The 18,920-nt window shown below is 33.7% G+C and overlaps 1 protein-coding gene across 5 annotated transcripts in view; it reads left to right on the forward strand.

Annotated features, from left to right (window-relative positions):
* Positions 1-10,877, forward strand: part of mical2a (microtubule associated monooxygenase, calponin and LIM domain containing 2a) — a 143,888-nt gene extending 133,011 nt beyond the window's left edge. For 4 of the 5 annotated variants that reach the window (XM_056462337.1, XM_056462336.1, XM_056462339.1 and 1 more), the window contains one exon: positions 10,638-10,877. In XM_056462337.1, the coding sequence (XP_056318312.1) occupies positions 10,638-10,711 (74 nt within the window). In that variant the 3' untranslated portion in view covers positions 10,712-10,877. Of the gene's footprint in view, positions 1-8,345; positions 8,383-10,637 lie in introns of all 5 variants that reach the window. The other variant, XM_056462338.1, reaches the window with a different exon arrangement.
* Positions 10,878-18,920: the final 8,043 nt, after the last annotated feature.

An 18,920-nucleotide genomic window follows, 5' to 3' on the forward strand; every position in this document is an offset into this window, starting at 1 on the left:
TAAAAATCCCTTTATTTGCAAAAAAGATTTGTGGGAAAGGGTTAATGTGAATAATGGGAGATAGAAATGCATTTGCTGAATAAACTAGACTGAACATTACTGTTGGTTGCTAGGTAACCAATACCACAGTCAGACCCTCTAAAAACTTGGATTTTTAATTTATTTTTTTTTTTGCTTTACATTGGGAGGGAAATCCGGCTTTTGCCACAATAAGCTCCTAATTTAATGCTTATTAATAGTTAGGTTTAGATGTGGAGCAGGATTAAGGTAAATATTAGGGGTGTGACGAGATCTCGCGAGACTAAATCGCAATGAGATTTCATGTCGAGGTGAAAAGTTGTCTTGTGAGTTGTGATGTTGTGATGGAGCGTGAATTTAGCAGGAGGCTGGATTGGAATTGAACTGCACATTCAATTCAATTCAATTGACCTGTATTTGTATAGCGCTTATACAATGTAGATTGTGTCAAAGCAGCTTCACATAAAGGGTCATAGTAAATAGGAACAGTGTAGTTCAGTTTGTAGTGTTAAAATTCAGTTCAGTTTAGCTCAGTTCAGTGTGGTTTAATAATCACTACTGAGAGTCCAAATACTGAAGAGCAAATCCAACGATGCGCAGCTCTGTAGATCCCGAACCATGCAAGCTAGAGGCGACAGCGGAGAGGGAAAAAAAAACTTCACTAAATGGCGAAAGTGAAAAAAAAAAACCTTGAGAGAAACCAGGCTCAGTTGGCCACGATCATTTTAATTTCTCCGCTGGCCAAACGTCTTGTGCAGAGCTGCAGTCTCATTCACATCAAATGCTTCGCACACACCTGGCATCAAAATACTATTTCATCAAAAATACAGTACAATTATGAAATGTTATTGTACTATAAAATAACTGTTTAAAGGTAGTTTATAATTTAATGTAATCATTTATTCCAGTAATTTTAAAGATTAATTTTCAGCTTAATTTCTCCAGTCTTGAATCAAATGATCCTTCAGAAATCACTCAAATATTTATTATTATTATTATTATTATTATTATTATTATTAATAATAATAATAATAATAATAATAATAATAATAATAATAATGATAATAGTAATAAAAGCAATATTGACTGGAGTAATAATTTTTTTTAAACTACATACAAAAAGTAATAAATAAATGTTTAATAAATATTTATTTAACAATTTTACTTTTTTTTACATTTAATAAATGGCCTTGGTGAACAAAATAATTTTATTTACAGTGCATCTTGTAAGTATTCATAGCGCTTTATTTTTTCCACATTTTTTATGTTGCAGCCTTATTCCAAAATGGATTAAATTCATTAATTTCCTCAAAATTCTACACCCAATAATACCCAATAATGAGAAGGTGAAAAATTTTTTTTGGAAATTGTTGCAAATTTATTAAAAAATTAAAAACCTGAAAAATCACATGTACATCAGTATTCACATCCTTTGCTCAATACTTTGTTGATGCACCTTTGGCAGCAATTACAGCCTCAAGTCTTTTTGAATATGATGCCACAAGCTTGGCACACCTGTCTTTGGGAATTTTTGCCCATTCCTCTTTGCAGTACCTCTCAAGCTCTATCAGGTTTGATTGGAAGCGACGGTGTATGGCCATTTTCAGATCTCTCCAGAAATGTTCAATAGGATTTAGGTCTGGGCTCTGGCTGGGCCAGTCAAGGACATCCACAGAGTTGTTGTGAAGCCACTCCATTGATATTTTAGCGGTGTGCTTTGGGTCATTGTCCTGCTGTAAGATGAACCGTCGCCCCAGTCTGAAGTCAAGAGCACTCTGAAACAGGTTTTCATTCAGGATGTCTCTGTACATTGCTGCATTCATCCTTCCCTCTATCCTGACTAGTCTTCTAGTTCCTGCTGTTAAAAAACATCCCCACAGCATGATGCTGCCACCATGCTTCACTGTAGGCCTGGTGATGAGCGGGGCCTGGTTTTCTCCAAAAGTAACGCCTGGCATTCACTCCAAAGAGTTCAATTTTAGTCTCATCAGACCAGAAAGTTTTGTTTCTTATGGTCTGAGAGTCCTTCAGATGCCTTTTGGCAAATTCCAGGCAGGGAGTGGCTTCCGTCTGGCGACTCTACCATACAGGCCTGATTGGTGGTTTGCTGCACAGATGGTTGTCCTTCTGTAAGGTTCTCCTCTCTCCACAGAAGAACCCTGGAGCTCAGACAGAGTGACCATCAGGTTATTGACCACCTCCCTGACTAAAGCCCTTCTCACCCGATCACTCAGCTTAGATGGCCGGCCAGCTCTAAGAAGAGTCCAGGTGGTTTTAAACATCTTCCACTAACAGATGATGGAGGCCACTATGCTCAGTAGAACTTTCAGAGTAGCAGAAATTTTTGTGCCTCGAGACAATCCTGTCTCAGAGGTCTACAGACAATTCCTTTGTCTTCATGCTTAATTTATCCATTTTGGAATAAGGCTGTAACATAAAAAAATGTGGAAAAAGTGAAGCGCTGTGAATACTTTCCAGATGCACTGTATATAATTTAATAAAATTAATAATTAAAACAAATCAAATGGTCCCCAAACTTTTGACCGGAAGTCATACTCGTATAGCATATTCCTATTTTAGTCGCATTATTGAAGTGCAGTATAGACATGAGTCAGTAGAGCACCACAGACACGCACATCTACTCCAAGTGCGCACGCACACAGTGAACTCCTGGAGACACCATCATCGTCATCATTTATGCTGTCCAGAATAAACTGAAGTATTCGGCATGCAGTATCAAATTTCGTTAAAACAACTCTCTCCTATTAGTCCTCACTTCATACTCGCATCCAGAAGCTCAGAGTTTGTCCAGTCAGTAGAGTTCATAGCAAAATATTTAGCAGTGTTTGCATGTCTTTATGGCATAGATTTCACTCAAATAGTTTTGGAGTAAGCGTCTCATCACACCCTTGGTATATATAATACGTTCATGTAAAACAAATGCATGAATATGCTAAATTTACTAATAAATAACTAATATTCAAGCTAATAAGCAGCTAATTAAAAGTGAGAATTGGTCCCCAGACTAAAGTGTTACCAGACTGCTCTTACACATGTGGTTTAATTATAACCAGGGATGCACTGAGATAGAATTAAGCAGATAATAATTATCGTACTGTATTGATAGATGTTGGTTTACTGTATGTGGCTTCTGGTTTTCAGGCTACGTTTTAAATGGGTCTGGGGTCCAAGAATCTGGTTAAATATCGCAAACTCATTTCAACATATGATTGGAGACACGTGATTTTTAAATTTTTAATATTATTTAGGATGGATAGTAGGCAAGTTGGAACACAGCAACTTGTCCTACACTGTAAAAAAAATACTGTAAAGTTTACAGTATTACTGTCAATTTTGGTTGCCAGTAATGGTGTACATTTTAGTGCAGTATAGTATTACAGCACAATTGTAATAAAATCTGAACTGTGTCATTAGGTGTGGTGACCATAGTATAATCAGAATATCTCACTCCTGTTTTTTGAATTATTAGAAAATAATGACAGCCACTCCGCTTCACCACAACCATTATATTTATCAGAATTCAATCAATTATTCCTCACATATTTGACTTCCTTTATCATGTGCATCCCTATTGTCTACAGCACAAGAGCAAATATTTGAGTTCTCAGGCGTAGTTGTATAGTTCTCATAGAGATCCATTGAACAGGTCCAAATGCACACAGATTGGTGTCATCTGTTTATACTTCTACAGTGTATGAAATATCTGTTAAGGAACAGTTTCTGTATTTTGTGGTTCACAAGTTTTTTTCAATTTATTTACGGTTATGAATTGCATTATGGGATGTTGATCTCTGCTCTGTGGACTTTTGATGATGAAAATTCAACTCTACAGTTTAACAAAATGGCTTTTAGGCTGCATTTACACGGCAGATCTTGATGATCAATTCCGATTTTGTGACTGCATCCGATTTTTTGATGACCTGCTTACATCATCTTTTAAAAGTGACTCGTCTGCATTTACTCTGCTAACGGCAAAGGCGCAATGACCAGAAAAAAAGAGCGGGCGCTGACTAACAGCTAAAAATTAAAGAGTGCTCTTTTCTCTATTCCAGTATGTAATCTGTTCGCAGCTTTTGACAAGCTGTTTACTATAGTTTATGACAGAAAGGTTCTCATTTGTCCATCTTTTTATATATATATATATATATATATATATATATATATATATATATATATATATATATATATATATATATATAGGCTTTTTTAAACCTCTAGGCATCTTAACGTAATGTCCATGGCGCGATTTATACACGTGATGTATGCAACAGTTTTATATTAGTTTATATTGGTTGCGTGGCGGACATTGCGCTTTCTTTTGTTAACATGTTTAAATAACTGTGCTATATGACAATATAAAAGCTGTTTAAGTCCTTGTGTATGAGATTTAATGTTTGGGACTCTGCTGAAGTCTGTTCTGAAATGAAAGCGTCAGACTTGATGTCATTTGCTATGGTTTTTAATGATGCGCGAGTCGCATTGACTGGTGAAAACCCGATCTACCTGCTTACACCAGGGACGTCGCTAGACCCACATGCCCCAGTAAAAATCTCCAGTGTCCCAGTAAATGCATTGAGATATAATTTACTTCATATGCAAGTGTATTTATTAAGAGTGGTAATTTTGAAATAAAGACGTTATTCTCTATGTGTAACTGAACCAACGTTAGTGAAAGCAATGTGTTTGATCAAAAAGCAAACTGATGCATCGGAGCGTGTGCGCAGAGAACCCGCGTGCCTCTCGCACTCGCTGCTCTTCTGCTGCTGCGAGTCCCAGTAGTTAACATGCGCGCCAAAAAAGTAGCCTACTTGGTTGTCACGCACTGCTCATGCGTTGTAAAACCAGCGTAACAGGCTTTTTTGTTTAGCTGGTCGACAAAAATAAAGTTTAAACAATATGATGGTGATCTTACTAAGCATGCCTCCTGATTTTTTTTGTATGAAGCAAATAGGAGGGACGAGGAGTCAGGGAGGTAAAGACTTAATAAACCTAATTATCTGCCATGTGTCAAGTCTAAGACTACAGATAATTCTATAACACATCTTTTTTGTATTTTATTGAATTGTCTATAGAATTTCATTTAAATGAAATTAATATTTATGCAAAAGATTTCTTAAATGATCTCAGTATATCACAGTTACATTTAAGATTATTTACAATAATTTGTATAATATCAAGAATACTTTTATTTATAACAAATATTTATATATAAAAAAAATATATATATAATTTTATTTATTTATGTATTTAGAGGAGGGGGGGGTGCCCCAGTAGAGCTTTATGTCTAGCAACGCCCCTGGCTTACACTGCAGACACGAGGGCACAGATCCGATTCATATCGGATAAATTAGGCTGCGTTTACACTGCAGGGTTCAAGTGACTCAATTCAGATTGTTTTTTCCCATGTAGCACAGATCGGATATGGCCCACCTACATGTAAGCAGGAAAAAAATCACATGGATTCCGATTTACTCAAATCAGATTCAGGCCTTGTTCATATGTGGAAATTTATCTGATATGAATCAGATCTGTGCCTTCGTGTCTGCAGTGTAAGCAGGTAGATTACATTTTCAGCTGTTAATGCGAGTCTCACTTCATTAAAAACCATGACTAAGTCTGATGCTTTCATTTTGGAACAAACTTCAGCAGAGTCGCAAACCTTAAATCTCATACACGAGGACAGAAAAAGCTTGTATATTTTCATGTAGAACAAGTATTGAAGCATTTTAACGAGAGAGAGAAAGAGAGAGAGCAACAGCCACCACATAACCAAACTAATATAAAACTGTTGCATAGGCTATACATCACATGCAGGGCTTGACATTAACACCTGCCAAATGCAGGTAGATTTCAGCTGTGGCGGGTTAGACTGACACTCCCACTAGCCACTTTGGCTGGTTGGAAATAATTTTTAAATTGAAGTTTTCTTAAAAGCAATGTTCGACAATAGAGATGGCCCAATATTCATGCAAGTGTGATCTTACAATCGAGAAGCAGCAAAAAAGCAGACTGGACAAGAAGCAATAATTGTGCACACACATTCCTGCTGCTTTCAAGAGCTCCTTGAAATATATCCTTTTGTAAGCAGCAGCGATCAACTGCTTTCGTTTTAATTATGCCTTGAACAGATTATTAACAGGCCTAACATTAACCGTGTGCGCGTGATCATCCTTTCATTATCATTCATGGTTTGGTTTTCTTACCTGCTTTCTTTTGCTTACAGTTATTTTTGTTAATATAGTTCAATTATCATATTTTTTTACAATAACATTGCTTTAATATGAGATTAACTCCCTGTTTACGTGTAGTTAAATGGTGATCTGGGACTTTTAGCCAGGACAGAATAATGTGCATATTTTAGATACATGACAACAGTTCTTTTTTTAAATGCACATTTTTTTAATGAAAAGTTTCGTTGAATTAAAAAGCACATGTATACAGCTATATTTTGCTTGTTTTGACACATTTAAAACTTGGTGTGGTCAGAGATAAATTGAGTAAATCCTTAAGTTTGAGCCCTGAAAAGTCATGTGAAATAAAAACTGCAATGCGACACAACCCATTTGTGCACGCACATTGAGCAAGCGCATACACAACACACACAAAAAGTGAAATGAATGAGAAGGCTTGTGGGTATAACACAAAATCTAAATCAATTAATTTTAGCATGTCAAAGTCAAATTTATGCATACGAAATATATTTTCCCAACAACAAAAGTGTGATAGTTAAAATGGCGAGTGGCTAATAATGTTGGAAATCTATTGGTGATCAAAAAAGTTTCAAGCCCTGATCACATGCATAAATCATGCCATGGACATTACATTAAGATACCTACTGGTTTAAAAAGGCCTAGATTAAAAGAAGATGGCCAAATGAGAACTTTTCTGTCATAAACTATAGTAAAATAACTTGTCAAAAAGAATTTAAAAATGAAACTGCGAACAGATTAAACAGAGGAATGGAGAAAAGAGCACTCTTTTATTATCAGCTGTCAGTCGGCGCCCGCTCTTTTTTTTTTTCTAGTCATTTTGCCTTTGCCGTGTGATGTGTAAATGCAGACATTGAGATACGAGTCACTTTTAAAAGATGATAGAAGCTGGACATCAAAAAAAAAATCTAATACAGTCACAAAAGTGGAATTGACCATGGAGATCTGCAGTGTAAATGCAGCCTTATTGACTTTTTAGTATAGTTAGGAATAATTTAATGTATAAAAACCAACAAATAGAGAGAAATAAGTCTGTAAATAACAGAAAATGCACCGGCAGTTTATTAAAAAGGTTTTGTAGCGTAATATACAACACCCACTCAGACAATATATCACTTTAAACTATTACAAATGTTAATAAAAGTCACTTTTTGGAACTTTTCAAGGTTAAAAGTTGTTGGAAGAAAGATCAAGCTCCCATAATGCAGTTCAAAATGGTAAATATATGGATAAAAATAAAAACATGAACCGCAAACCACAGAAAACTGCTAAATTCAGGATATTCTTACAGTGTAATCTAGATTTGTGTCACATTACGCAATTTACAGATGCACCATATTAGTCAATGATCAAAATGACACTGTGGCGAATCAAACCATAATCAAACGTGTGTATTCATGTGTATAAAACAAACAGAAATAATACAGTCTTGTAAAATGTTCCGTATAAATAATTACACTGTGATTTCTGCCATTTGCTACCTATTATGTGCCACCTGAGGGCAGGGTGATGCTGTACTTATATATTTTACTACAGTAACTCATTTACAGCTCCTTAAAGTGCAATTAAAGGGACAGTTCACCCCCAGAAAATACTCATTTACTCACTATCGCTAATTGGTTCCAAACCTTTGAGTTTCTTTCTTCTGTTAAACACAAAAAAAGTAATTTTGAAGAATGTTGGAAACACGCAGCCACTGGCATCCATAGCATGAAAAACAAATACTATGGAAGTTAATGCAACATTCTTCAAAGTATCTTCTTTTTTTGTTCAACAGAAAAAAGACACTCAAATAGGTTTGTGAGTAAATGATGATTTTTAGGTGTATGCCATTTTATAATGCAGTTTTGTTCTACTCAAAATTTACTTGGCATATTAATGATATGTGTTGTGTGTACGTGTGTGTGTGTGTTGACACTGGAGGACTCTTGTTTGATTGTGATACCAATAGTGATTGCAGATTGATCGTGCATGGATAATTAAGTTAATGCACATTTTTTGCATTAGCAGCTCATTACGAACACTTGTTTGCATGCTGCGTCCTCATATACAGTAAGTCACTTCTCATTTATATTTCTCCTTCTTTTATTCACTTAGCCCTTCTGTCCACTGCGTCTTCCCCTGATCTATAAAGGTGATTGTCTGTAAGGTCACTTATTGTAGTATCTTTTTATTATTATGGAAGCAGAATTGTTGCATTATTCCAAATAAATAGATTATGACAAAGAGACACACACAAATATGTATTGAATCACAAATAAATGAGGATCATTAAAGGAATAGTCAGGGCTGGTGCGTCCATAGAGATGACCTAGGCCCCAGAATAGTGAGGGTGGCGTCCTTGACACCCCCAAACACCCCACCCCCCAGTCTTCAGTTCGCGAATCAGTCACTTTCGGGTTGAGAGCGGCATTATCATCATTTGCCTAGAGCACCAGTTCAGCTTGCTCCGGCGTTCGGCCCTGGGGATAGTTCACCCAAAACTGAAAAATCGGTTATTGTTTACTCATTATTCACTGATCACAAACCTGTTTGAGTTTCTTTTTTCCTGTGTTGAACACAAAAGAAGATATTTTGAAAAATGCTCAAACCATTGACTTTCGTATTTGTTTTTCCTATCATGGAAGTCAGTGGTTACAGGTTTCTAACATATTTCTAAATATCTTCTTTTGTGTTTAAGACTGGAAAATAAACTCATGAAGGTTTGGAACCATATATCAGGGGGAGTAAAGAGAATAAATTTTCGTTTTTGGGTGAACTGTCCCTTTAAGTAAGGACACCATATGATTTAGGTTAATCATAACTTATTAAATTAAGTTAATCGTGTTTCAAACTTAACATTTTTAAGTTGTACAAGTCAGTTTAGTATAATTTAGGTTAAAATGACTCCTGATGTTTACATGATTCAACTTAAAAAATAATTATATTCACAAATAAGTTAAATAAATGTTAAACTCATGAAGGTTTTGAACCACTTGAGAGGGCGTAAATGGAGAGTAAATTTTTACTCATGGGTGAACTGTTACTTTAAGTCAGGACACCATATGATTTAGGTTAATCGTAACTTATTAAACGAAGTTAATCATCTTTCGAACTTAACATATTTAAGTTATACAAGTCAGTATAGTGTAATTTGTGTTAAAACGACTCCTGATTAATATGATTTAATGTGAAAAATAATTATATTCACAAATAAGTTAAATAAATGTCAAAGTCATAAATGTTTGGAACCACTTGAGAAGGCATAAATAGAGAGTAAATTTTCCTTTTTGGGTGAACTGTCCCTTTAAGTCATGACACCATATGATTTAGGTTAATCATAACTTATTAAACTAAGCTAATCAAGTTTTAAACTTAACTTTTTTAAGTTATACAAGTCAGTTTAGTGTAATTTAAGTTCAAACATGGAGTAAATTTTCATTTTTGAGTGAATTATCCCTTTAAGTCATGACATCATATATTGTTTTTTAATTTTACTTATTAAACTAGGTTAATCATGTTTTGAACTTAATTTTTTAAGTTATACAAGTCAGTTTAGTGTTATTTAAGTTAAAATGACACCTAAGGTTAATATGATTCAACTTAAAAAAAGAATTATGTTCACAAATAAGTTAAATAAAAAGTTAATGTCTAAATGTTTGGAAACATTTTTTTAATTTTTGGGTGAACTGTCCCTTTAAGTCAGGACACCAGAGGATTTATGTTTATTGTAACTAACAAAGCTAGTTAATCATGTTTGGAACTTAACTTTTTTGAGTTATACTGGTCTATTTAGTATAACTTAGGTTAAAATGACTCCTGATTAAAATGATTCAACTTAAAAAAAAGAATTCTATTCTCAAATAAGTTAATTAATTCACAAACACGACTGCACTCAAAAATGACATTTGCTTTGTATTCAAACTACTTATTTAAAATGAGCTGAAACAACAAAATTATTGAGTATTTTTGGGACAACTCAATTGTTTCATGTTCAATCCACTTACATTTGTAAAAACTAACAAAGTTAACTTAATTCCTTCATGTTGCCTCAACACAAATCAATTGTGTGGAACTCTGCATTTTTTACAGTGTGGATTTGAATCGAAACGCTCAAACTCGTTTTTCATACGCTTGCGGATCTCATTTGATTTATTTATGAATTTTTCTCATTTTTGTGGATCCCTTTACATTTACACATGGATCAAAATCTATTTGTTTGGAATAATACACCAACTCTAGCTGTATACTGTGTGTTTTGGCAAGGTTTTTGACAGCATGACTTTAACCGCCTGCCTGTGTTCCTGTCATCCGCACGTCACGTCTGACATCTTTCTGTCTTTCTTCAAGGCCTGCTAATTATTCGCTCATGCAGACTCTCTTATTTTCCTTCTTCTCTTTGTCTTTCAGAGATGGCTTGCATTTCAGAAACCCTCACACAATCGCTTTCGTGCCCCCATGAAAGCAGGCCGTTACTGCAGTAAATGGTCTTTTTGTTAGTAGCACCTTTTTCGGACATGTTGTAAAACTGTTTGAAGATTTTAATGATCATTTTTGCTGTATAGTTTTCAGACAAAACATGTGTTGTTGCCTTATTTATGTTATATAAGCCATACTCATGCAATAAAAGAAAGATCAAGGTTCTTGTCATCATTATTGCTTGTATTTATGTCTACTCTGTTAACTATTTTTGTAAATTACACAGTATTTAACTGTAATATACTGTGTATTTTACTGTATGTTGCTGTATTTTAAAGTTACATTGTGAAAATGACTATGTTTTACAGTGAAGCTATACAAAGAATACCGTAAATACATATACAGCAAGATAAATGGTGCTGTAAATGTAAATACAGTATTTTTGCTGTAATTGATTTACAGTAAGTTACTGTAGATTTACAGGAAATTGTTAACAGTGTAGCATACAATCTAGAAGAATTGCAGAATCATTTTCCTTCTACTACATGAGCTAAAATAAAAACTCATAAATTTTTCTCTAAAACAGTTGTGTTTTTGTGTATTGAGCAACATTTTGTCTTGAATTTTTTATTTAAAACTCCCACTGTATATTTACCTGTCTCTGCCTACTGAAATATTCATTCAGGTTGAATTATCATGAAATAATAAAGACTTCATTTATATAATGCAAGTCAGTGATAACCAGCACTTTAAGAGTCAAAAACATGAGGAATTAATTTGCAAAAAATATTGCAGAAATTGGCACATACACAATATATATATATATATATATATATATATATATATATATATATATATATATATATATATATATATATATATATATATATATATATATATATATATATATATATATGTATATATATATATATATATATATATATATATATATATATATATATATATATGTATATATATATATATATATATATATATATATATATATATATATATATATATATATATATATATATATATATATTGTGTATGTGCCAATTTCTGCAATATTTTGAAATATGTTGCATTTATTTATTTATTTAAACAACAGTCTTGTCTGGTTTTCGAATCTGATTCTGCAATATCAGAACTTGTGCAGCCTTTTCACTCTTCTGTATTTCTCCGCCCACACACATGTGGACAGCAGATCAATAAACTCACTACAGTTTGACAAATAGTGCAGCTGTTGGACAACATAATATACTTTTGAGGCTTTTTAGGTGACAAATATTTGTTTAGATTGCAATATTTTGTTTAGATTGCAAATATTTTGTTTATATGGATAGCGCCTATTTTAAATATTCATAATTTCAGAGATTCAGCGCGTCGGTGGCCATCAGCCGGTACTGAGCAAAGACAGTTGACGTTCTGCCACAAGATGGCGACAGAGTCCGTATAATAAGTCCTTAAAGGAGAAAAACAGCATTTTCTCAGCAAAAGTTTCAAACTACAGCTGAACAAATCAATACTGATCAGGTAAGGGACATTCTAAATCGATCTCTCTTTTGTATTTTGTAGTGCTGTATTTAGACAATAGAAATCTGCAAGTGTTTTTTTTTTCTTACAATTATTGTGATATACTGATGCAACAGAGAAATTCTGGGAAATATCTGTAGATTGGTGGCAATTCATGCCATTCAGCCTCAATCTTAAAATGTGAGCAAAATCACCTGTTTTGTCATCACTTTAGACATTACGCTAGAGAATCATTCAGATACTAGCTCTAAAGTGACGTTGGTGAATGAGCAATGGTTTCTGCTTTTCTGATGGTCAGCTGCTGATGTGTATGAGTGGCGGAAGAAAGTAGTTCCTCTTACAAAAAGGATTTTTGAAACTGTGTTTGATTTTCTTTTTTATATACACGATTATGCGTGTGTGTGTGTGTGTGTGTGTGTGTGTGTGTGTGTTTATATATATATATATATATATATATATATATATATATATATATATATATAAATATATATATATATATATATATATATATACACACATACAGTTGAAGTCAGAATTATTAGCTCCCCTTTCAATTTTTTATTCTTATTTAGATATTTCCCAAATTATATTTAACAGAAATATTTAATTATTAGCCCCTTTAAGCGATATATTTTTCCTATAGCCTACAGAACGAACCATCGTTATACAATAACTTGCCTAATTAACCTAACCAGCCTAGTTAACCTAATTAACCTAGTAAGGCCTTTAAATGTCACTTTAAGCTATATAGAAGTGTCTTGAAAAATATCTAGTCAAATATTATTTACTGTCATCATGGCAAAGATAAAATAAATTAGTTATTAGAAATGAGTTATTAAAACTATTATGTTTAGAAATGTGTTGAAAATCTTCTCTCTGTTAAACAGAAATTGAGGAAAAAATAAACAGGGGGGCTAATAATTATATATATGCAAAATGTTTTACACAGTGGATGAGTGGATGGCCTTTCAGCCGCAACCCAGTACTGGAAAACCCCCATACACTTTCAGATTCACACACACTCTTACACTACGGCCAATTAAGCTTATCCCATTCATTTAAACTGCCTGTTTTTGGACTGTGGGGGAAACAGATATATTGCTGATTGCTGAACTAAAATTATAATAAATATTTTATATCTGTAAAATCCAAACTTGAACTTGTAAAACACATGATTTATAAAAATTAATAACAGCTGAGTTAATCATCATTAGGAAACAATCTCTTCACATACATGCACATGCCTAAAACATCATAGAAATACAAACCACCCTGATTAATTTCACGCTGGTTTTAAACATTCATTGAATCCAGCTTTAAAATTCCTTCGGTAACCAGATTCAAGTAGGTGAGAAACTAAATGCCTTCAAGCTGCTGTAAGTGCTGATAGTGTTCAGAGTGACCCTGTACGAGGCCTTTTTCTAGCTGGACATTAGACAGATCAGGGTTTTGGAGGTGAGATTAAGTCTTGACCATATATATATGACTGTGTTCCTGCTTTATAAAGCTTTAAGTGCTAACAGACCACACTGATTTATTGTGTACGCTTTATCTGCATCCATAGTTCCAGTGTTGTGGTTATTCAGCATGGAGACCATCACACTAAACATGCATATTTTAACTGACTGTGTGTTTGTTTTTTTAAAAAGCTGAGCCAAAACTCTTTTAAAATAATATCAGCTCACATTCCTGAAGCTTTTAGTCACTGCAATGACTGCTGAAATATTACAGCATCAAGTTCTCGTCCGATAGACTGCATGTTGTTGTGCAGGCCTATTCAGTGTGCGAATTATACATTGATGATCAGAGGGTCAACTGTTAGTTTGTGTAGTACATGCTTCAGTCATTATGTATTTATGTTTAATTACATCTAGTTTATTACTAAAATGTATTTAAGTGTTGGGTTTTTTGAGGGATATTGAGTGTATTCTGACCTACAGTATTCTCTGATTAGCTATTTCAGATGATACTGTAGGTTAAACAGCAAACTATGTGTCTAACTTGATTTTATTTTTAGGCAAAATATAGATACAGACACCTATTTAATGAGAAAACAAAGTCTTGTGAACATGATGTCTATTGGGTCTCAAAATCTGCTGCTTTCAGACTTTTTTCTTGAATAGACTGATTGGCACAATATGCATTAACAATGGTTTGAACCGTTAGGGCAGGTAAAATGTATATTTATATTATCTATAATTGTAATCATTAACATTATTATTTACAATCCAGATCAGGGTAAAATATATCTCAGTATTAAAGAACTGAACCCAGAAGTATTCACAGCCTTTACTCAATACTTTGTTGATGCACCTTTGGCAGCAATTACAGCTTCAAGCCTTTTTGAATATGATGCCACAAGCTTGGCACACCTGTCTTTGGGAATTTTTGCAGATTTCTCCAGAGTTGTTCGATAGGATTTAGTTCTGGGCTCTGGCTGGGCCACTCAAGGACGTTCATTGATATTTTGGCAGTGTGCTTTGGGTCATTGTCCTGCTGTAAGATGAACCGTTGGCCCAGTCTGAGGTCAAGAGCACTCTAAAGCAGGTTTTTATTCAGGATGTCACTGTACATTGCTGCATTCATCTTTCCCTCTATCCTGACTCGTCTTCCAGTTCCTGCTGCTGAAAAACATCCCCACAGCATGATGCTGCCACCACCATGCCTCACTGTAGGGATAGTATTAGACTGTGATGAGCGGTGCCTGGTTTTCTCCAAACGTAACGCCTGGCATTCACTCCAAAGAGTTCAATTTTAGTCTCATCAGACTAGAGAATTTAGTTTCTTATGGTCTGAGCGTCCTTCAGATGCCCTTTGGCAAATTCCAGGCGGGGAGTGGCTTCCGTCTGGCCGCTCTACCATACAGGCCTGATTGGTGGATTGTTGCACAGATGGTTGTCCTTCTGTTAGGTTCTCCTCTCTCCACAGAAGAACATGGGAGCTCAGACAGAGTGATTATTTGGTTATTGATCACCTCCCTGACTAAGACCCTTCTCCCTTGATCACTCAGCTTAGATGGCCGGCCAGCTCTAGGAAGAGTCCTGGAGTTCCAAGAATGATCAGTGGAAACAGAATGTACCTGAGCTCAATTTAGAGCTTCACGACTAACTCTGTGAATACGTATGTACTTGTGATTTTTTTCAGGTTTTTATTTTTATTTATTTATTTTTTTATTGGATTTTTCAAAATTAGTTGTATGTACACAGTACTGAGTAGAACATGAACAGTATACATTATTTTAAGGAGAAAAAAGAGAAAAAAATAGAAAAGAAAAATAAATAAATAGAAATTATAAGATTTCAAAAAAATAATAATAAAATAAAAATTAATAAATAAAACTAAATAAATGAAATTAAAAACAGCAGTGTGGTGTAATTCAAAACAATATTACAATATTGTGGTGTGTACAATTAAGGATACATAGTAGAATTATAATCAATGCCAAGACAGTTCAAAGGAGTTTCCCACATTTTCTGGAATGATTTGGATTTTCCTTTTAATATATGTCCAATTTTTTCCATCACTATTGTTTCTTTAATCAGGATTATCCAGTCGTTGACAAGAGGGGGTTCTGTCCCGACCAATCTATTCATATTTATTTTCCTCCCCAGCATTAATAGAGATTTGAAGACATCTGAATGTTCCAAAAAAGAGAAGGGCAGAATACCTAGTAAGCACATTAATGGGGAGGCTGTAACCTTCTGTTTATGTATTATGGATAGTTTGTCACAAATGTCATTCCAAAAATCAGCAATCAAAGGACATTCCCACAGACAATGAAAAAACGTGCCGATACTATTATTGCATTTTGGACATTGAGGTGAGACAGTGTTATTTTCAGGTTTTTAACTTTTAATAAATTTGCAACAATTTCAAAAACTCTTTTTTTCACATTGTCATTATGGTGTATTGTGTGTAGAATTTTGAGGCTAGTATGGTGTTTTTGAACCGTAAAGTAGCATAGTCTATACTTGAATTAATCTGTATAGCCTACAATACTGTAAGTTTTCAACGACTTTATTAAACTACAATGTTTACTGTAGTAAATGAATATATTTGCTACTGTTTATCAGTTCAAAGCTATGCTTCTGCTGTACCATCCATTAAGGAGGCCTATACACAGTATAATACACTTTATGGTTCAAAAACGGTGTACAGTGTTGTTTACTGTAAATTGCTATATGTTTGTTTAATGTTGGAGCCAACAATATTCCTAACACAGTCCACAATATTAAATGGGAGGAATATAATACATTTATTGCATATAAATATTAGTGAATAATACAAAAATATAAGAAAGACAAATGAAGATTAGAATTGGAGTGAAAAAAAACACGGTTTTTAGCGCCATCAAGCGGTTAAACCGGAACAGAACTTTTGGGGGACATCATCACAGCTCCAAGACTGCATAGCTTCTTCAGGAAAAAAGGCCCACAGTGGCTTCTTCTACCACAGCAAATTACTTTTTTTTTCTTTTTCATAGTTGGCGCCATACATCAGGAAGTGACGATTTTGTTCGCTTCGATCTGTTGGATGGAAACGGTGCGTTTAAGTTTTTGCAAAACAAGGGACAGTAATCAACGTTCACCAATGGGTCATTATCACTATAAAGTGCCTTTGATGCCCACAAGATTGAATCAGTCTTATATAAACATAATGTGAAATAATGAAATTCTGATGTTTAAATATAATTGGTTAAACCTTTACACACATGCAGGTAGAATTACAAGTGTTTGAAATATGCTTTAGTCAATTTTTGCCATATTCTTTCATTGAATGGAGGTGATTTTTGCCATGTCCCACACACTGCTCAGCCAACTTCAGTGATCTAAAAGTAGGTTAATTTATTAAGCTTATTAATTTATCAAGATTTTTAAACAAGTTATTTGACCAAAATAAATGTCATTTTAATAACTTCTATTTAGTTTTCATAATATTATTAATCATTTTGCACGTTGAAATTGCTGTCCACCCTGTCATGATATGGTAAATGCCCCTTTAAGAAACCCTCCGATGTACTCATTGCCATCCCCATTTTGCCTTTCTTCAGAGGAGGTTAAAACATCTGATGTGTGCACACAGTAACTAGTTACACTTTTGTTTCCTATTTTCCCTTATATTGTGTTTGAAACTGAATGTTGTCAAGCTTAACATGTCCACCTTGTCATAGTGAAATATTAGTTAATATAAAAAAATCAGAAATTAAAAATATAGCTTTTAAACTGTGTACAAAGAGCTTAAACAGGGAAACACTTTACCAGCTACAGGTACAACATGTGTTGAATAAATGCTATCTTTAGCCAAAAATGTCCTCCCTGTCATTGACCACCCTGTCACAAATCCTTCCAGGGTGAACATATGCATTGTTATTGACATTTATTTATTAATTAAATATTTTATTGTTAATTAGTTAATGTTTTTATGTTACAACACTTATACACACATACTACACCAGTAGATGCAATACATGAGTGGACAATACAAACCATTTGGCAATATCTTTCTCAGTCTATACAAAATATATCCTTTAAATGTCACGATAATGGAGCTCATTGATTGTTTGAAATAAAAATACAGCATTAACTATTTGTACATTTATGTGAACATCTGTAATCTAATAATTTACCTTATACTAAAGAAAAAAAAACTATTTTATTAAGGTGTTTAACTTGAGTTGCTTCCAACATTCCCTTCTCTCCTCCAATACAATGTACAATGAAGATTTACATTCATTAGCAAATTTAGTTTAATTTGAAGGACAATAATTGTCAATAATTGATAATAATTTTCCATTCATTTACATATTGATAAAAGCTAATTGATAAAAGAAGAGATGGCATGGTGGCTCAGTGGTTTGCGGTGAAAACAAAAGTTGAATTCTTGAAAACTTTTACAACCCTTATATATAAACCCTTAAACATTTCTTGTTGTACCTGTTGTTTTTTAAATGTTCCTCCATATTTAATTCACTAAATAAAGCCTTTGTCCACCCTGTCAATGTCCACCATGTCATCTTGTTTTTCATGAAAATAAACAAATTATTTATAACCTCAGCAGGACATCGTGTGTGATTTCTTAATTAACCAATAAGGGCCAGTTAATATTGTTTGAAAGTTTGACAAAATATTTCAGATCTTGAGTTTTATTTTGAAAAGAATGTGCAATGATTGCATATTTTTGGGGGAAATAAATGTTTTGTCCATTATTTCATTAATATAAATAGACTTTTTCCAAAATCTAAAAAGTTGGGTTGGTAAAGGGATACATTACCTCTCTGAAAATATATATTTTATATCACACTGCAATGAAAATATACTTACTTTGAATGTGTCCCGTAGACAGGTTTACTGTAGAAGGAGGCTGAGCTTATCCTTTATTAAACATTTTCAGTGGTTTGCTCCATCTTTTACACAATCTCTAAAAAGTTGCAAATGGTTTTGCTTGTCCACTTGAGGTGAAACTAAATTAAATAAAAAAATATATATTAATAATTAAATTTCAAATTAAATTTAATTCTTAAAAAACACTTAAAACATCACATTGCAGTTAATATGAGCCCAAAGTAGTTATTCTGTTCATTTCTTTTCAAGTAGATTGATGATCCTTACAAACCTTTTTTTTTTACTTTAAATCTCACAAAAACGACCATTGAGATGAGATATTGTGTTGTTACCTCCCTGTCTTAGAAATTGCTGAAATGTTTGCTAGTTAACTGTACAGTCTTAGAAATTGCTGAAATGT

Source organism: Danio aesculapii, chromosome 7 (assembly GCF_903798145.1).
Source record: "Danio aesculapii chromosome 7, fDanAes4.1, whole genome shotgun sequence".
Lineage (NCBI taxonomy): Eukaryota > Metazoa > Chordata > Actinopteri > Cypriniformes > Danionidae > Danio > Danio aesculapii.